General features: G+C 51.5%; 1 protein-coding gene across 1 annotated transcript in view; it reads left to right on the forward strand.

Moving 5' to 3' along the window:
* Positions 1-18,711, forward strand: part of LMF1 (lipase maturation factor 1) — a gene marked incomplete at its 5' end in the record, with an annotated part of 190,511 nt that extends 171,800 nt beyond the window's left edge. Inside the window, 2 exons of the mRNA XM_084295815.1 lie at positions 7,612-7,724; positions 18,389-18,711. Coding sequence (XP_084151941.1) covers positions 7,612-7,724; positions 18,389-18,563 — 288 coding nt within the window. The 3' untranslated portion in view covers positions 18,564-18,711. The remainder of the gene's footprint in view (positions 1-7,611; positions 7,725-18,388) is intronic.
* Positions 18,712-20,652: the final 1,941 nt, after the last annotated feature.

Here is a 20,652-nt window from a genome sequence, read left to right on the forward strand (position 1 = left end):
GTAACATGCACAGCAGCAAACATTTTCAAGCATGGCTGTTTAGGTTTAGGCATGCAAATACATGCGTAAGCGTGGAAGTAAATCTCCTCCGGAGTGGCTGAAGGTTTGTTTGAAAACTGTGAGCTGTGTACTTAGTGTCAGCTGTCATCCTTGGGAAAGCTGGCCGTCCTGCTCGGAGCTGCCAGAGCCTGCAGAAGGATGTTCGCTGCTTGGCTTTGAGTCCCGCAGAGCCGCGGAAAAGACGAGGAACCAGCAGCCGAAACCCCAGAAGAAGTTTGTGGAGTCAGGCAAGTTTTGCAAACCCCATACAGTAGTTTATGGAGTCCATAAAACCAAGTTACTTCAGCCTCCGGATTATGTTTAATTTGTTTTTTAAAAGTTCTGGATTTTTAACACCGCTGTTCACAGCCTGCGCGATCGCTTCCGAGCAGCCGGCCGGAGGGTTGGTTTTGCAGTTCGCTGGAGGCGGTCAGTTAAGGACCTGACATATCCAGCTCTGACAGCCTGCAGAAAAGCCCGGGGAGTTTGGGGGAAGATATTTACCATCCCTTTGTGCTGCTCGTGACAGGTTCCTCTTTGCACCTCATCACCGCTTGACATACGACGCCTTCTTTCGCTGCGGGCTTCCTGTGAAGCTTTCCACCTTGGCTGTAGCTGCAGGATTTGCTTTGAAGAGCCCAAAATTGGGAGAGCCAGGCCCTTGGCCAGGCTGGCACGGGTCAGCTCTGTGAGGAGCCGCCGGCATGGCCCCAGCTCCGAAACAGGAGGAGCCACGGCGCTGCCCCACCTCTGAAGTGCAATTAGCAGTTGGCTGCCTCTTAATTACTGTTTCCAGTAGTGCCTTGATTGTATGCAATGTAACATGGCATTATTTTTCCAGGAAACAATTTTCGTGATGTTAATTTTATTATCTAAATATAATATGCCTTTTCATTTGTTTTCTAAATCCCCTCTTTGTTTCATACGTCTCGCCATCCTGTGGGTGCTCTAGCTCTGAATTAAAGTCCTTCATTTAGCTCTGGCAGGGACGTAACCCATCCAGAACCATGTCTGCGTGGCTTCTTCCTGTCTGCAGAAGGGGAAAATCTCCCACAGATAGCCAGCAGCAACGGCGTGCAGAAATCTCTGCGACCTTTTTCAGTGGCTTCTCAGCAGCTGCCTCGGACCGGACTGCCTTTGGTCCATCGCCCAGCTGATAACGCCGTCACGCAAGTGCAAAGTGAGCTAGGACATTTTTGACAAAAATGGCCTGTCCCTTGGTGAGGAGCTGGTGGTCAGGTGCCTGTTACTGACTCCGCATCCCCTACCTCCATCAGAGCAATTTAAACCCAGGTTTCACCCAGCTCAATGCAATGCACATTTTTAAGAGGAGCTCCAACGACCTGGAAAGAGCAGCGTGATGTGCTCAGTACATTTGCAGGTGCCACCAAGCTGTGTGAGTACAACAGAGGAGGAGATCTAAAAACACAGCCATCCTGCTGGTTTTGGTCCAAGCAGACAGGAGAGGAGTGCAAGGTGATGCTAGCAGGCAGGAGCTGTCACCTGCCCTGGATGGGTCGGATCAGAGAGCCGTTCTCCAGGGCAGCCTCTTGGGCCAAGCGTGCAGCACCAGAAGAGGACCAGCAGTGATGTTTCAGCATTATAAAAAGAAAAACACCGTACAAAGGAGGTGAGCAGGCATTTGACGTGCACGGTGTCACCCTCCCACTAAGCCAAGCATCCTAATTCAGGAAAGACACAGACAACTGGCAAGGCTGCAGCAGAGGGACCTGCAGAAACCTCGTCTCACAGCGACTGCCTGAACAGATCTGCATGGGGTGAGAGCAGGAGGGAAGGCTGGCCATCAAAACAGGTTTGGAATATGTGGAAACCTACCGCAAAGTGGAAAGTAACAATCTGTTTTCTGCGTCCCTGTGGAGAAGGGAGGAAATAATGGACCAAATGGCAGAATATGATTTAATCTCAAGAAAATTCAGGTTAAGCGTTAGGAAAAACTTTCCAACAAGAAGATAGTGTGATGGCAGAATCCGCTCCCAGAGGTGTCGTTCCAATGCAAAGACGTCCTGTTTGTACAGAAGCTGGAGACAAATTTGTTAAAGCTTTTTTCTCTCCTCCAGCTGATGACAATGCTCCTGTAATTATTTGACTTATATGTTTATTGTTTTTAGGTGCCCCACCATCGTATCCTAGAAATGAGCTGTGTGGTGCCACTGGTATGAAAAGTGTTTTGGGCAGATTTTTGGCAGGCTGCAGGTGGATTCAGTGTTGTTAAGAAATAACAACCAGAAAACAAAATAGTGCTCATAGTTTTGGGGCTTTGAGTTGGTCAGTTTTCCTGGTAGTGGGATGTCTTGGACTTTGCAAAAGCCGGTTGTTTGTAGTAAAAGACATTTGTTCTTCACCATTGGGCAGTAGTAGAAAGCCTTCACTGCTCTAAATAAAGAATAATCAAAGAAAAGGCTTTTTCCTCCTTGCTGTGGCATGAAGGTTATTTATTCTGTTTAGGTCGTGTAAGCTCTCCATGTTGGGGTCTGTGTTTGGCCATGCTCTTGGTGCTTACCACATAATAACTAGTCAAAAAAAAAATAACAATCCCACTGTCCTCTTGAGATTGTTTTGTAAAGCTCAGTGTTTTCCTGCATTATACCTTGAAGCAACTCCAAGAGTATCAGAGTGTCAGGACGGCCTGTAGCCCAAGGGACACATCTAAAATTCAGACCACTTATGCTGTGCAGGAGTTGTGTTGCTCCACATTAATGAGGTGAGAGCGGTGGGATCCCGGTGTGCTGCACGGTGACACGCCTGGGATGTTTAAGACTTAAGGAGCATCATACTCGATAGCATGGCAGAACCACAGGCAACATCAATGCTAATATCAGGGGCTGTTCCCCCTCCAAGCATCTCCCTTCCCTGGCATCTGTCTGTCTGTCTGTCTGTCTCAGATGACCATTCTGAGGCTGCACGTTGTGTTTGGGATGTTTTAACTCCAGCAGGGGACTGGCAGCACCACGGTGCCACCAGACACCAGCACAGAAGCTGCTCAGGCTGTGACTGTGTCCTTAAAGCTCTGAAAACTGGCACCAAACCTTCCAAATAACAGCAGCTGTGGTGCACCCAGAAGAACCGTGTGTTTTCCAGGTACGATGTGTAAGTTTATAGAAAAAACTCAGCTGACTCCATAAAAGAAGACAGAAACATGAGCAGCAGGATGGGTGTTCGAGGACCTTTTGCTGGAAGAGCTGAGAAAAAGAAATCCTATATGTAGGGAAGGCAGATGAAACTTCTATAAAATATTTTATTCAAACCTCTCTTACCTGGGTTGTCCAGCCAGGAGGTACTTACAGGAAAAAGCTGCATGGCAGCAGAGCAGAGGAGGAGGTGTGTGTAACGTAGTAAAACCTAAACCTCGTGACCAACGTACTAAGCAGGGCCTTTTACATTTCCTTTCTTTCCCCTTCCAAAAATACAGGCCTCAATTCACTTCCATTTTCCATTGCCGCATGCATACGTTTTGGTCCACGTGCAGAATGTAGGAATTATATTTTCTCCTTTTAACTGCCATCGGTATGAGAAATTTCAAGCCCCCCGAGGGGCATTAGTGCCAGCTGCAGGCCGGGTCGTGCAGCGCTGCAGTGCCCAGGAGCACAGGTAAGGCTGACGGCCTGCCACGTACAGCCACGGGCTGTATGAGCACCGAGCGAGACCTGGGCTCTGCAGGGAGTGAGTGTTGCCCACGGGGGCTGCTGTGGGTCCCTGTCTGCATTCTGTCCTGGAACAAAGCAACGTTTCTTTCCCAGCGCAGAGGTGGTACAGGAGCCGTGCCAGCTGCAACTTTCCCATGTGGGCAAGGTCTGAGGAGTGGTTTCCCTGTCCTGCTCGGCTCTCTCGCAGCCTTTTGTCCCCTTTGGGGCTGCTGCCCTCCCAGCTGTGCACAATTCCTCTGGGGACACAATGCTTTCGCCAGCACCCTGTGCTACAGCAGGCTAAGGGGGTGGCTGAGTGTGCCTTGAGGAACTGCCCCCACAGAATTAACAAACAGCGAGCCAGACCTGCTGTAAAAAGCTTTGCCTCTCTAAGAAACTCCTAGGAAGAGGGGAATGAGGTCACTGGAGATGATGAGGAGTGCTACACGCTGAAGTAGCCTTCAGCCTTCCCTGGTGAAGTCACTCGGGTAGCGGGACGGTAGTGAACTTTGCTGAGATGGAGCATTGCAGGAAAGCAAAGCATCGCATTAGTTATGCTCTCCTTTCTGCACGACGTGGTTCATTTCTCCAGCTGATAGCTCAAGTTCTCCAAACAGCAACAGTTGAAGCCACTCAGCTGCAGAAGGGTAAACGTCAGTGTAAGCAGAAATGTGAATATTGGGTGAAAACATCCCGGATGGTGGAGTTACTGCTTTACATCCCCAAAGCGGGTAGGCTGTGACGCAAAAAAAAAGCCCCTTACGACACAGGGCTGCAATGCAAACCCTCCCCCGGCCATCCGCAGTTGCACACCGAGCCCGATGTGAAAACGTGCAGGGCTCCCAACCATGTGAAATAATAATGCCGGGCTCCCGTGCCAAGTTTCCAGCTGTTTCCACATGTGCATCTCATAGTTACCTCCTCCCGTGCGCCTGTGCCAGGACTGAGATTCAATAAAATGCCACACTAATCCGCAGTCCTTTTTCATTAAATGACCAATTAAAGCTGGAGGAAAAGGGTTCTTATTATTATTATTTCAGTTGGGAACATGTTCCCTGTAGAGCCGTGTGGTTTTTATATATATATTTTTGCGATGATTATATTCTCTCCTACTTTATCTCTGCAGAGTTCCGTTGCTACTGCAGCTGCCTTACCCCCAGCTCCTTGCTGTTGCCTGACTTAGTGGAGATTTGGCTTAAAATTCTGTAAAAGGTATTAAATACGGCTGCCTGCAAGTGACTGTATTCAAGGTGAGAATGCCGTGTTTATACACCGGCAAAGTGTGAAAACGGAGAAGTTGGAGAATATAAACAGCTGCAGAAAAGTCTCTTTGCACAGAAAGGTGGTGGTGGCAGCCTGGGGCTGCGGCGAGGCGAGGCTCCTCACACTGGGCACGCAGAGATGGGGATAAAGAGCAAAGAAAGCCCCGTCCCCAAGCAGTGAGGAGGGCAGGGACACCAGGAGGAGCTGATTTGTGAGCTTTGCATGAGGCTGAAGCTAGTTTGGAAATAAAAGCTCAGGATGCCTTAACCTGTCTTGGTTAATCCACCATGTTATGCCCAACACCCAATCTGGGGAGGTCCCGTGGTGGTGCCAGCTGGAAGAGGAGCTGGAGGTGGTCTTGGTCCCTGCAGAGCTGCGTGTGCTGCATTGCCCAGGGGCTGCAGGAGCTGCCACAGCACGAGGGGAGCTGAGCCCAGCGTTGGATGTGGAGGACAGGAGCCAGATGGGGCCTTACTCCCTGCCCATGGAGCTGCAGGGAGGCCAAGCAGCCTGCTCGCAGCCTGCCCTGCTCAGGCACCTGTGACACGTGCATCTCTCCTGTTTTATTTGATGCACAGGGTGCTTCAGGCTCTGACTCCTCTGTTTTGCATGCTCACAGCTAGCAAAAGTCGAGCTCAACGCCAGATGAGTCTCTCCCGTTCTAAATATCATAAATATATATTGCAGCTCTGCAGACGGTGTCGGGGTCTGGTCCCACCAGATCCGCAGAGAGGAACTGTCACCTTCCTGCCCTGCGCCTCGATGCTTCCCTGGATGGAGCCCAAATCACCTGGGCTCTTTTTTTTTCCCCCTTTGCCACCGTATCGCTTTACAGCCTAACGAGTTAACCAGCGCAGGCGTGAGCGCGGCTCTGCTCCCGCGTGCTCCCAGCATCGGCGGCGTGCGATATCCAAGCCTTTGTGCTGGGGAGAGCGGGGGGAGCTGCGCCGGGTGGAAATTTCTCACCGCAGACTTTGCTGGGGCCAGACATGCTGTAAATTTTACAAGAAAAACACTTTACAAACCAGAAGTCCAACTCTCGTGCGCATGGAGCCGCTAATTAACAGTTTGGAGACCGGGCGAGCCAGGGAGCCGATTCCACCATCACTGAGCCTCTTGGTTCTGCATCAGGCTTTCAGGATTTGGGGTTCTCTGTGAAGTTCCAGCTCCAGGAGGCTGGGGGCTCCTGTTGCTGTTTTTCTCCCACTTCCCCCACCTCATGCACAGGACCCCTCACACCTCAGGCGTCGCGGAGCCGCACGGCTCAGCTGGAAGCCTCAGCTGGAGTCACTGGGGGTTCCTCAACATGCCAGGACTGCAGGCAGGGACACGGCCGGCTTCTGCCCCTCCATGAGAGCCCCCAGCACCTCTGCACCAGGCAGGGAGCCAGGAGGAGAAGGAGAAATGGGAGATGGGGTTCTGCAAGGTGTGGAGGAGGAAGGAGAGCACCTGGAGGTGGCACAGGGTGGTGGCACAGCCGGGACAGACCCAAGGGGAAGCGCCGTGAGGCAGGACAGAAGCAGGCAGATGGGGAGAGGAACCTTTTTTAAAAAGCTGTTGGCTGAAATAACCGTGGTTTTCCTCTAAATTGTGATGAGCATGGGTCAGAAGCCCTCCGAGGCAGGGCTGCTGCTTGATGGGCCTTTCCACCAGAATTTGGTGTTTTCCATCTCTTTTCTCTCCTCTGTTTCCCGTGGCAACGGAAATAACAAACTTTGCCATTAGAAAAGATTTGCAGAGTAACTTTGCATTGATGTTCTGCATTAGTCACAGTCTTGCAGGTACAAATGCCGGGTTTAGCTTTCCCACAGTGTCCCCTACTGCTTGCATTAAAAAATCCATTTAGGTGCACGTTAAAAAACAGGGGAAAAAAAATGTAAGGCACTGAAAGTCACCAGAAAGGGAAATGGTTTTTATGGAGCCTCACCAAGAATCCCTGCAAGTTGTGAGATGCATTCATTCCTGGAGGGGGGTAAATACAGAGCCAAAATTGCTGACTGCAGTGTCCTAGAGCTGATTAATTTGGTTTCAGAGGTATCACGATAAAGGGTTTGGCCTAGACATTGCATGTAAAGAGGACAGACTAGATGAGAGGAAATAAAGAGGATGCAAGAGAAAGGAATCCAGGAATAGAGATTTCACCTTCTTCTGCTTTCTTTCTGTTAGCACAGCAGGGAAAGCAGCATAGGATGGGTGGATTCTCATTTCCAAATGTGCAGTTTTGGCCATCAGGTGCGCTGCGGCCGCTGGCCAGGCTTCAGGGATGCCTGCGGTGGTGGGCCCTGCGTTGCTCTTGGGGCAGCCCAGCAGGGTGCGAGCAACCATCACATCTCAGCTAATGAGAAACTCATTAAATCTGTGTTCCTGGAACGCCCTCAGCTGCATCCATTCCCTTGGGAATGATTTCCAGATGGGGTGAACTCAGGAGCTCTCCGGGCTGCCCTGGGATGCTGGCGTGCCACACCAGGCTCCTGGTGACACCGCAGGTCTTGCTCTGGACCTCGAGTTGTTGGATCCCACAAGATCTGTTCCTGCAACGCCAGGACATTGATTGTTGGCCATCGCATCAGCTGTAATCCCTCCCCAGAGACCATGCAGATATCTTTAATGGTGACTGTGCTGCAGGGCAGTGACTAACATTGGTATTTCTTTCTTTTTCCCCAAGACCTATGAGCAGAATGAATGGATCATCCACCTGGCTGGGAAGCTGCTGGCCCAGGAAGAGGAGACCCTGTCCCTGATGGCAACGAACCCGTTTGAGGGCAGGGCACCCCCACGGTAAGCTTTGGGTTTTGCCAAGGGAGCTGAAAGCTCCTGGGCTTTGTGTTCAGCGTGATCGTTCCTATCCTGGATGTCCAAACACGTTTTCTGAGGCCATTAAATAGGGTGTTTTTTTGATATCAGGGCACCGTGAAGAGCTGGTGCTCTCAGCACCTTGCTGTCTTCTGTTGGAGACCTGGGGACCCTCCGGTTGGGTCTCTTCCCAGTCTCCAGGGGCTCGGTGCTGCTTCTCTTGGACGGGAATCTCGACTGCTGCGGTGGTTTCCTGCCCAGCAGCTTCAGATTTTTTGCCACGATCACTTTGCGAGGTCAGATCAAAAATACCGTTTCTAGCAGCCTATTGAGGTATTTCAAAGATGAAACAGCCCTGCAGAAATACTTGTTTTTGTTGATACTCGTCTCAGAATTGTTTGCATTTTCAATGAAGAGACAAAGCAAACATCAGCAAGGGAAAAGCACAGACGAAAACCCCGAGGTTTCTACAAAAGGAAAATTTTCACAAAAGTGTCTATTTTGTTGATGAAGTTATTTTTAGCTGAAAAAACACTTTAAGGGAATTTTGGATCAACTTAAGTAATATTATGCTCTTGCTAATATTTTCCATTTGAGGCTCTCAAGATGCATAGCAAACAGGGATTAAGGTTCCCAGCACCAAGTGAAATGAACTTCCCTTTGAAACAGAGCTGGTGTTTTTCAGCTCTAACACAGTGTAGCCCTAAAACCTGGAGGAGAGATTCCTTTTCTAGCCTAGACATTAAGAATTTCCACCTTTTACCAAGGTGCTTCCTTTAGGACATGCCATTTGGTGGCTCATACACTGAGGTGAATGTGTGTCTGCGTACATTCTGCAGAAAATCAGCAGGCTGACAGCTTGGGATGTACTGTTGAAGTGACTTTCCCACCACAGCATTTGAGTATTTCCTATAACCACATTTCCGGGGTTCCCCAGGCATCCCAAATTGTCTCCTAGCGCACAGATCCCGTATCAGAGCGCTGGTACAGGCTGATGGTAACGAGTTCCCTTCAAGCATGGGAGCCAAGGCTGCAGGAACAGCAGAAATTTGGGGTTGCACGTCTTCTCCTCTCAGAACCCATTTCCCCTCGGCACAGCCCTCCCGGTGCGTGGAGCAGGAGGCTGCCCCTAGCCCGGAGACTCCCCACCGCGCCGGCGTTCCCGTAAATCGGGGTTTATTGTGCAGCTTGGCTTACGGGGCTGTGCCGCGGCTTGTTGGGTCTGGTACACACAAATAATTACACCTTGGCTCGGGTCCAGGAGGGACCTCGGGAACCTGTATTAATTACTGCTACAAAAGGCGTGCTGGGAGATAGCAGCACGTCCCTTGCCACGGATGGATACGGCTTTAATAGCGTCGATGGAGGGGTTTTAGCTCTGCTTAGCTCTGCTCGCCTTGGTTAGGAGCAGAGCGGAGGTGCTGCACGAGGGGGCTCGTGCCGGGACCTGCAGGGCTGCGTCTTTATGGAGCTTGTCACAGGATCGTGTCGGGCTGTAATTTGTGAGGCTGAGCTGAAATAGCTGCTGGAGACCTGTACGATGCTGGCTCCGCGTCAAATGGGGGGATTTACTGTCCGAGTCTCCCCAGACTTTGCTGATATCCCCGAGGCTCGGGGCTGTAAATTCACTGAGCGGCGTCCTTTGTGGGGAGTTCCCGTGCCTTGCTTTCTTTTAAAAAGCCAGCCCTGAGTGCTGGCTGACCCCGGGGGGTTCAGCAGAACCTGGACCTTTAGACACCGAGTCACCAGTTTGAATTAGGTGTCCCCTGGTGCCAGCAACCAAAAGTCATTACCATTTGGTGGCTGCTGGCTGTAAACGGCTCTCGCGGTTCGCCGAGTGACAGAAGCATTTGATAATCCCAGAGCTGTTTATTACCGCCTGTCCCCCAGTGCCATAAACATCGCTGCTGCTACTCACCACGACTGAAACTGAAAACAAGACATCGCAGCAGATTAAAACTCAAGATGTATATCGCGTCTCACCTTGCGAGGCTTTGCCATGGGTTGCGTCTCTTGTATATTTTCTGGCATCAGTGGTGTTAAAAAAAAAATAAAGTAGATAAATATAGGAACTCATTTAAAATTGAAAATAATGAAGCAGGGGTAACACTACATTGTTCCAGGTGTGAATAGCTTTTTTGTCATATTCTGTAACAGGTAAGGAAATTGAATGTTCAGGAGCTTAAAGCAAAAACAAAAGCAAATCTTTATCTTAGCTTTTATAGGATAACGATTGCCTAGAGGACAGAGGTGTACAAGCATTTCCGATAGCTGTGGAGCAGCATGGATGCTGTGCTGAACACACAGAGCCATATATATTGTTGAACAGGGTCTTGATTCATGCGGTACCTTGCCTTTACCAAAGCACAGACTCTGTTTTCACTCTTTAGCAGCTAGTTTATAGTAGGAAAAGATCAGGATCCAGTGCTGGTTTTATGTGTCAGCTGCCTTTGCTCTGGCATTAGTTGTGCTTTAAAAGTTTTTCATGGGTCTAGTGTATTTTTGGGTGGCTTAAAATAAAAATAACAATTTACAAATGCTCATTTTGGCTCAAACCAAAGTCCAACACACCATTTAACCCTGGATCCCAGTTTGTAGGTCACGTTTCTGGTTTTAGCGAGCCAAACCCAAATACCTGGGACCTTGGCCCTGTCCATATTTTACCCAGGTGCAAAGGGGAGGGCTGCGAGGATGCAGGAGCTGGACCACAGCCGGCAGTGGGGTTGCCACTTAGTCACGAATTCCTGTTGTTATTTACACTTTTTTGGCTGTTGTTTGCTGGTAGCACCTCCCCTGCATAGCCTGCGTATGGAAACTGAAGTGATCGTTTGCCTTTTTTTTTTTTTTCTCCCAGTTTTTATGCCCCATCCCAGTTCTGCTGAGTTGACACTTCTGGCATTTGCGGCTGGCGCGTTCGCAGCAGCTCTGTCAGCTCCTTCGGATCCAGCATTCGTTCTGCTCAGGCGGGCTCGCCTGCCAGGCTAGCTGGGGCTTTTTTCTGTAAATTTCAAAAATTTGCCATTTCTCTGCTGGATTTCAGGCAGTCCTTTGTTGCACTTGGAAGTGGGTTCCCTCCTGTGCCTGCTGAGCCCCAGTTGCCCAGGAGAGCTGTCCACAGCTGGGGACACTTCCCTGGGCCCTTGGGCCTGGGAGGGAACAGAGGCAGCGGTGGGAAATGAGCAGGACACCCCCGCTTGGATTCATCCCCCTGAGCAATATTTAGCTGCACGCTGCATGCGCAGATCCCCAGCGCTGGCATTTGCCTTTTTGGCGTTACAATTTCATTCTGGTTGTAAGCAAAAACCTTAAATTTGGGCCCTAACGGTAGCATCTGGAAAGAAGAGCGAATTCCAGGGGTGTGGAGCTGTGGTGGTGCCCGGAGGCTGCCCATGAGCTGGCTGCTGCGAGCCTCCAGCACGGCGCAGTGCCACCTCCCAGCTCACTCCCGCGCTCCCCTTCAGTAGCTGCCTGGAAAAAGGGCTAATTTTCCTACCAGATCCCCCCCTCCACTCTGAAGGGAATTTTGAGACTTAATTATTTTCATTCCCTGCTAGACTAAATAATTAGGGGAAGGGACTGTTTTCCATAAGAACATTACGCTCCATACTCCACGGAGTTTATTCTGTTAATGGAAACTCTACACCTTAAATAGCCAAGGGACTTTCAAAATGAGTTAATGCCTTCGAAATGAAATTTCTGAGACCAAAGTTTGTAGGTTTCTTTACAACTCTAGAAATTATAGTATTTTTTCAAGTGTGATAAACTTAAAATGAGAAACAGGTGACTGATTAAAAATGAGGGCATTGTTGAGCGCCCAGCCTAGCTGAGTGTGAAGCTTTACTTCAAGCAAAGTGATGTTTGTGGAATGTAGATTTACAAAATATTATTGTGCAGTGGATAGTTCATAAAACACCCGCCATCATAAATCTGAATGGTAGGGCTTTGGCTGAGAAATTAATAAGTGTTTAACACACCGTCATGGAAACAGCCTGCAACAACGAAAGAAAACAAAAATCAGGTTTTGCCTACAGAGGGAGGGAAAAAAAAAATCGATTTTATTTTTGACCTGAAGTGTTCAGTGTGTCTGATATTAAATCATGTTCACTTAAGGACTTTTATTCCAATTATAGTAGCACTCTGTTGAAAAAGCCCCAGCGTGCAGCTGAAGACCTGGATTTGTCGCGGCGGCGTTATTTATGGAGGCAGCGCTTCCAATTTGATGCTACCTGACCAGGAAGGGCCAGGCCTTAAAATATCTGTTTACAGCCCTTAGCGGCTCTAATGACACAGAAGAGAACCAGAAATCCCCACAGAGCAGGGTGCAGGGGTAGCTCCCTTGGGTGCAGGAGCAAAGTCCTCCCTGCGAGTGTGGGTCAGGGCTGGGTGCCTGTGGGGAGAGGATGGCGTGGGAGGAAGAAAGCTCCAGGACTCAGTCCAGTGGGGTGGTTATAGGCACAGTGAGCGTCTGAGGAACTTATTTAGGGTAAAATACCACAAGTTCCTTGAAGTTTGTTTTTTAAATAGAACAAACAAACAGGAGACCAACCCAGCACGGGTGGGCAGTGGTCATTCTGTAACTATTGAGGGCAGTGCTGGAGGAAGGCAGGGCATACAGAATTAGATGTAAATACGGGCTGGAGGGGGAATGATATTCCTAACCCTGTGGGGTCTCCCCAAAAAGAGTCCCTAGAGGCAGTGAGAGTGGTGCTCACGGGCAGGGGATGCTGCGTGGGCACGCAAGGTGTGAGCGGAGCTGTGATGATCCCAGGCGGCCCCTCTCAGCCCAGACATTTCTCTCTCGGGACAAGTCTCCCTCCAAGCTCTGATCCCAAAGCCAAGAGAAGTGTTTGCCTTGCCGATTGTTCAGACAAATGGGCAGGAGCCAACAAAAATTCACTTTGTCCTTCCCCGGGTCCCTGCTGCAGGCGAGGGCCTGGTGCAGGCCGGAGTTGTGCCCATGCCGAGCTGCAGGAGGGCCCGTCCTGCACCTCAGGGTTTATCCTGGTTTCCCAGGATAATCCTTTTGTTCTACATTTATTTGATGAACACTGTGATTTGGCAGAATGTGGCTGTGAGAGATCTCTGGATACCCGTGTGGGTCACACAGCATCGCAGCGTAAGGTGGCTGCGGAAATCAGCAGAGCCCCAGAGCATCTCCCACAAGCATTGGTGTCAACCACACAGAAGTAAAATATTTTGTGTGTTTCCCACTGAAAAGATGTTTCACCAGCAATGAGAACTGGGAGGTGATGGAGTTCTTAGGGGTGAAAAAGGCCAAACACGTTCCTTTGGCAATCTCATTGGGTTTTATTGCAGTTCCTGTACTAAGAGCAGCACCTGTGCTAAGATAACACCTCTGATTTATCTTCAACAATACATGGCCTAATATTATCAGAGTGAAATGATTCTGCTGTCCTGGAGGGAGACTTTAAGACTTTAAAGAGACTTTAAAAAAAAACAACTCCATATTTCAGCACTGTCAAGGGGCAGCAGGGCAGAGCTAATGTCACAGCGCTGGGATCTCGGCAGGGCCATGGCCAGCTCGTGTTTGCTCCATGCCCTGCCACCTGCCACATACCGACCGTTAACCCCTGCTGAAGGTAATGCCTGGCAGTGCTGTAAGCCCTGGGGATATCCACGTTTCTTTCCCACCAGGTTCACTCTGTTGTCGCTGTAGACACAGCCTCTGAGCATCAGTTTTCAACCTGTCAAATGGAGTGAAAAAAATCGTTGCCCGCTCCTGAGAGAGTTTTGAGGATGAGTTGCCCACGAGATGCTCCAGCTCTGCAGGGCCAGACCTCACAAGAGCCTTGGAGAAAAAGAGGTCAGTGACATGGAAAAAAAACAGCCCATAGAACTACCCTCATTCTGCAATGGTTTGTGAGCCAAAGATGAATTTATGGTCGCTGCTGCTAGCAGCGCAGGAATAAGCAAGAAAGGCAATGATGGAGGCTCTGCTAATTTAATGAATTTGTACTTTCCACTGCCACTTGCTCTCTGATTTACAATGGAGTGGGGAACCTCGAGATAAAAAAAAAAAAATCACACATTGAAAAGACGACTCGTGTTTTGGTTTCTTTCTTCCCTCTCCCACCCCGGCTCGCCCTGTCAGGCCATTAATTCTAACAGAAAACACCGGGTCTGGTTTTTTCCCTCGAACCCCTCAGCTGTTGCAGGGAGACAGCTGCACCCTCTGGAACTAATTACAGCTGTCTGGGAGATTTAGCCCTCCATCGCAACAACTCCAATATTGCTGCTAATTTTTAACACGTACAGTTGGAAGATGTCATAATAGGCTGATATATGATCGAATCTTAAAAGTGCTACAGCGCAGCTGCTACCGGGCATCTGGTAGGATGAATATATTGATTTAAAAAATAACGCTGATTATTTTTAGCTTCCCTGCCTGCCCCAAGGCTGCAGCCTTGCCTGATGCATGCGGTGATGGAGGGCGCGTGCATCCCCGGGGGGGCGGTGGCACACGTGTCCCCGTGCCGTGCCACGTGGGGCTGGCAGGCCTGTCTGCATGGCATGTGGACCTGTCCTTCCTCGCCATCTGCACCAAGATCCACAGCTGCCTTGTGGGTCCTCCAGGCACTGCCACCATGGCTGGGAGAAGCTGGCAAAGAGACGTCCATGTCCCTTGTCCGCGTCCCGTCAGAGGCTGTCGTAGCGGAGGTGGTTTTCTGTCTCCTGGAGGAGCAAGCTCTGGCTCACTTTATCTGACCAAATCCTATTTCTTGCTTCTCAAGTAATTGTTTTTCTCTCGTGTGTCTCATAAGGGACCTACCCTGGCCGTTGCTGGTTCAGCTGGATGCTTCCTCCAGGCTGGTCCCCACCTGGCTGTGGCAGTTGTACCCGCTGCATCCCGCTGTGTCAGGGAGAGCTCCTAGCTTTTGTTCACTCAATAAATCCTGGGAAACTGCTTGCAGCAAGGAATGGCTTTCCTGACCTTCCTGACTGTCTCTGAAACATGAGCATTGCTCGTTCTTCCCTTGGTATGAGGGATCACCTGTGGCATTAGTCTCCTTTTAACGTAGATGAAGTCAAGTAGCTTGCTCATGACCTTCCTCAAGATGCTCACATTTCCCTAGCGCAGCAAGCCAGGTTCCCACATGCTGGGAGTTTCCAGCAGCCAGAGGAGCCTCAGGGACCTTTGGATCCCTTCCACCACCCAGAAGGTCTTTGCGTGAGCACCGAGGTAGTGAAAAACACAAGCTCTTTCCGATAAGGCAAGCTGCAGCCTGCAGCAGTCTGTCGGTCTGCAGGCAGCCACGTCTGTGCGGGTCCCTGAGTGATGCTTGGAAACTCTGCGAGCCCTGCCGGGACGGGCTGCAGGGCCTTCTGCTCCGGATGCCTTCATATGGGGTGTGCTTGCTCCCCCATGGGACGAGGAGGGAGTAGGTACAGCCAGCCCACGCTGGGAGAGGTTGCAAACCCTGTAACTTAGGAAACAAGGTACCCAGGTAGATTATAAATGCTGGGATAGCTTGTAAACTCTATGAGCCCTGAAATGAAGGGCTCCAGTGAGTATTAAATTCAGAAACTTACATCAGAGTGGCTCAGAAGGCGAGATTCACAGAGGTCACAAGTTTTCCACATATCCCCTGTAGCCTCCAGCCCTGGGAAGGCACAGAGAGGCCGAGCAGTGGAGGCTCTGCAGTGCCCTCCTTGTGCTTTGGTGCATTTTTGCTGCAGTTGCTCAGCTTTCACACATGGGGTGAGTGATTCAGAGCCTGGCAGAGCTCAGCACCATGAACCCTGCAACCCAGTATGTGCAGGTCCCTCCTGCACCGGGCTCGGACTGCGCATCCCAGCAGCACAGGTGGGATGGGGCTGGGACAGGAGGGTCACTCAGGTTAGAGACTGGGGGCTCGAGGAGACCTCTCAGGTTTACTTCGACTCCAAACACAAGGCCTTGAAGCGTGCTCAGATAGAAAGGCAAACTTTATGCCACAAAAATGCAGCTTCAGTTGCGTGTGGTTGCTTTAAAGCTCACACGGTTCTAGTTTTACATGCCGATCCCTTTGATAGCACACATTTTAATAGACAAAGAACATATGGGAAAAATCATACCAAATCAGATGATAGATAGCGTTTAATCTGGGCAGGGAAGCCCAGTTGAAAGGGACAAGGAGCTTTTCATTTCGTGGGGTTACTGGGCAGTGCTTGGGTAGGGGAAGGCACTTTGGGGGCTGAGCAGAGTCCCGGGGTCTCCAAGTTCTGCTTGGGGCACTCAGAGAAGTCCTCTGCCTTCTGTTCTCCACATCCCCAGCAAGCAAATGGGGACCTTGCCAGTCAGGGCTTGCAGGTAGCTCCTCTGGGCATCCTGCTGGTTTTGTATTGTGGGTGCACGTGGACACTGGAGCACCTGGGCAGTGAAGAAAAGCCCCAAAAGTCCCAGTGAGGCAGCTGGAATGGGAGAGGAACTGGTGTAAAATCAGCCGGTGGCCTGGCCGCATGCGTCCCATTACCAGGCTGCCTTTGGCAGATGGCTCCATGTCCCCTTCCCCATGTGTCCTGTAGGCACAAGGACCTCTATTTTAATGCCATTTCCCAGGTTTTGGGGAGGAGCTGGTTGTGTGGGTTGCTTCCCTGGTTGGTGCTGGGAGCTCCAGATAAGGGCAGCCAAAGCTCTGCTGCTTGCACCTCTCTAGGCAGCCAGAACCATCAGGATGAAGCTTTTGGGGTGGTGGATTTGTTCTGTGAATTCAGGAAAGCAATCAAGCAGCACAGCTTTTAAACCTCCTAACTATCTCGGGCGGGAGCCTGCAGGCTACCCAGACCCGCATAAACCTTGCTGCTCAGTAGTGCTCTAATTATGAACAGGAAATTTTGTGCTCCTGCGAAGTAAACACTGTGGGAGTAACACTTCAGCCCCCGTTTGACTTTTACCAGCCACAGAAAAGCGAGGAGAGGGGGCATAAAACTGGCCCTGGCGGCAGGGAAGCCGGCAGCTGCAGGGCAGGGTTTGCAGCGCTGAGGTGCGGGCGGCCCCGAGCTGTGGGGGGGCTCCCAGGCAGCATCCCCAGGACCCCAAGACCCTGGTGCCTGGATGCTGGATGGGGTTGGGGGGCAGAGGAGCAGCCAGGGCCCTCAGTGTCTGCCCCTTCTGCAGCAGGGAGGTGGCTCCTGCTCTCTGGGCCGCTCTTTGAATCAGATTCCTCGGGCTCCTTTTCCCAGCACCTACCTGAGATCTCCCAGGCTGTCATCAGCACCCCTCTGTTCTTGTTCCAGACACAGTTATGGGATCAGCCCCTTTTTCTGTTTGTCTTTCGTGTATTTGAGGACTGTTACCAGCCCCCGTTCAGCAGGCAGCGAGGTGGGGTGCCAAGGAGTGTACAGCATCGGGCGACGATGTTTAAATGAGAGCTGTCCCAGTGCAGCTCCACGTGTGTCAGTCTGGGCTCCCTTGGCTCACCCCATTCTCCTGAGAGGAGCGTGAAACCCCGAGGTGTTTGCTCTGCTTTCCTTGAAGTCAGGAGACAATCCGGGCATGGATCGCAGTCGGTGGCAGCAAGGCAGCAGCCGCCTTCGTGCCTTTTGTTAAGCAGAATCGTTCCCGTCGTGCTTGTCTGGGTCCCCGTCAAGATTTAAATTGAGATGTCAAGATGTGCTTGCAGCAGACCTTTTAATTGGGCTGCAGTTTTATCAGCCGTCTGCCATCTCTCCTGCTTCCCGTGTGAGTGCGTTACAAAGGTGAGTGCTAATGGCAGCCCTACAGGAGTCGTCCCTAATTATTTTAGCAGTAGGAGCCAACTCAGCGGCGTCCCGAGGCGCAGCCCTGCGAGCGAGCAGCTGCGCGAGCGTGGTGCCCTGCTCAGTAGCAGGGTTTGTATTTTAGTAGTGAAGCAAAGCAGCTTTAAATGAGCATTGACATGACTTTGACATTTTTATATTGTGGGTTAGTTTATGAACTTATCCAGCAAACGCGGCGATGCACTCCGCAAGCAGGGACCCCAACGCTGAAGGACCGGGGTGTTACTCCTGCTCTTGTCAGCATGCCCTACATCAAGCGGGACCAAACCTCCCGAACCGAGCGGCATGTTTAGCCTCCGAACGTGTTTCGCGAGGCTGATGAATGCTTCTTTCTGCACTGTTTTAAAATCTCCTTTTCTGTCAACTCCCAGGGCGGCCAGAAAACAGATGCGCTCGGAGCCCCGCTAATAAGCGGCGGAGCGAAGGGAACAGCCGCCGGCCGGGGCAGCGGGGCACTGGGGGGAGCTGGGGTTGGGCTGTGTACCCACAAGTGTCCTGGGCAGAAATACTCCGTAGTGCTCTCAGGAAAGGAAAAAAAAAAAAAACTTTTGTGCTTTGTTATTCTCCTTTCAGCTAGGTTGTAGAGGGGTGTGCGGCGGTGAGTAGTGCACGGGGTGGTGGTGGTGTGCCATAAAGCTCTCCTGCCTCACGTATTGCTCTTGAATGGCATTTAGAGGAGCCAGGAAGGCTGCAGCAGTGACAGCCAGCACCGCTGCTGGTGGCATAAGGGCTGGGGCTGGATGGGGCAATGGGGAGGGCGAGCCAGGCTGAGCACCCTGCGGCTCAGTGCTCCGCTTCCCGTGCACTACAAATACGGTCTGACTGTCCTGCAGGGCGAGGAGCCCAGCGCCAGCCCCCTCCTGACCACCCTGTGCTTTGTCTCTCCAAAGGTGGATCCGAGGGGAACACTTCAAGTACAAATTCAGCCGACCTGGAGGAACTCACGCCGGCGAGGGGAAGTGGTGGATTCGGAAGAGGATCGGTGCCTACTTCCCCCCCGTCAACCTTCAGGGCCTGAAGAAGTTTTATGAAGACAGGAGCTGGCCATACCCCGTGCGGGACTGATGGAGGGGAAGGAGCCAGGTCAAGAGCGACTGGCTGGGGAGGAGCGAGAGCCGGCAGCTCCCTTATAAAGCACACTTCTTGCCTCTCTGTATTTTTTTACAGATCTTTGTTTACACATATTTTACAGTAGGTTCCCAGCCAACCTGTCCACCTGCTGTTGTGGTCTGGTTTTTCTCATCTCTCTGTTTCTGTCTGTTTGTCTTTCTCTTCATAGCCTTGCCTGATGATTGATTTCTTTTGTCAGGCTGCTCCATTAGAAAATCATCAGCTCTAGAGTCAAGAGAAAGGAGAACAAATACTGACTCAAGTTAATATGTCCAATTTGGCACATTCCAGATTTGTAACAAGTATTTGTGAAGAGGGTTTTTATACCTCTGCTGGTGCTGGAATTTCACGTTATTAGATGAAGTTTTGCAGGTAAAGCTCAAAATGGACCAAAAACTATGAAATGTACTTTTGGGGGAGAGGTTCAGTAAAGGCAAAGCTCCTTTCCCTTTCTCACTGCTGTCCACTTTGCAAACTCTCAGGGCCACATTCAGGTCAGAATTAAATTCAGAAATTAAATTCAGATTTAATTCTGTGCAATTTAAGGCACTAACACAGAGGGGGCTCAGCTGAGTTTTCTCTGTCCAGCTGAAAGGAGGCTCAGAACACCTTGCTGCTTTCCCTATCCTTTGCACCAGAGCCCAGTGCTTCTGCCTGTCCACCTTCTGTCTTGCTGCTGCTGGAATCAGCTTGCGAAATGGGATGCAGAGTTCAGAAATGGCTGGTTGATGTTCTGCATCCTGAGCTGTCTGGATCAGTAAGTCGCTGTGGGGGGCAGAAATCCCTGCCCTGCAGTGCAGCACCACTCGTGCCAGCCCGGCCGACTCGCTGAGCCACCAAAGCTGCTTTATTCCCAATATACCTGCCCTTATGCTACCCTCTCATCACCCTGGGAAGGGCCTGCCCAGAGCCACCTGATTGCAGGGCAGTGACCAGGCTGCACCACATCCAGAGCTGCAGATCCCAGCGGGGAGCTGGCCCCGGGGCTGGGGGACCCCCTGAGTCCCCCCGAGTCCCCCCTTACCCCTCCTTGCTTTGTAGTCAGGGTTCAGCATCACCCCACAAGGTCCCACCACATGGGTGTTGCTTGTTGAGCCCTGATCACAGACACGGGAGGAAAATGATAATATGCAGAGCCTGGATGGCTCCTGGAAACAGCGGGCAGCTGGCCCAGGTTGGTGCTAATAACTGATCGCTTGTTAGCACAATTTACTGCAGACATTTCTTCCTAAAGGGAAAAAAAAAGTTCAAAGCAACCTGCGTAACGCATAAAATCCCCTTGCCTTGGGGTTGCTTGCAGAAAGCCACAGGTCTGCTGAGGGTCCCAAAATAGCTCATGGTGGAGCTGCCGTGTGGGTTCCACGCGTCGCCAGCGCGGCCCCGAGGACAAGCGCAGCCCTGTGCGGCCCTGCAGTGCCCAGCACACAGCACCCACGCGCCCGGCCGCTGCTCGGGGCTCAGCCGGGGACAGGGGCTGCTTTCAGGAGGCGGCTGGAGTCACCGAGTCTGCCGCCGGCCCCACCAAACTCAAACAGGTTTTGTTTTATCGGGCCCTGGCCTGGCCGCGCAGACGCGCTGGGCTGCTTTTTCCTGTTTGCTTAACCTGGGGTTTTATAACTGGCTCTTTCTCTCGGCCCTGAGCCGCGTGTTTGGAGAGCTGGTGGGGTTTGGTGCCGCGGGTGTCTGTGCTCAGGGGGTGTCGAGCATCCTGTGGGGCACAGCCCCGCGCTTGGGGTAGGAGAGGAGCAGCCGCGGGCCAGTCCCACTGGATCCTGGTGGTGCCATTGGCCTCAGCCCCCCAGGGGACAGTAGTGGCTTGAGAGCACACAAAGAGGCTTTCAGCCTTCCAGCTCGGGGTCAGCCCAAGCCACAAGTGAAGGGATGAGCGTTGCTCTGTGCTGAGCCCTGAAACGGGTCGGTGCTCGGGGCAGAGACAGCATCCCTCGGTGCCACCAACTGCATGGGGGCTGATGCCGGCCTTGCCCCCGCCCTGTCCCCAGGGCTCATCTGAGCCTGTCCTCTCGCAGCATGAGATGCTCAGCAG

Source organism: Netta rufina, assembly GCF_964035555.1.
Source record: "Netta rufina genome assembly, chromosome: 15".
NCBI lineage: Eukaryota > Metazoa > Chordata > Aves > Anseriformes > Anatidae > Netta > Netta rufina.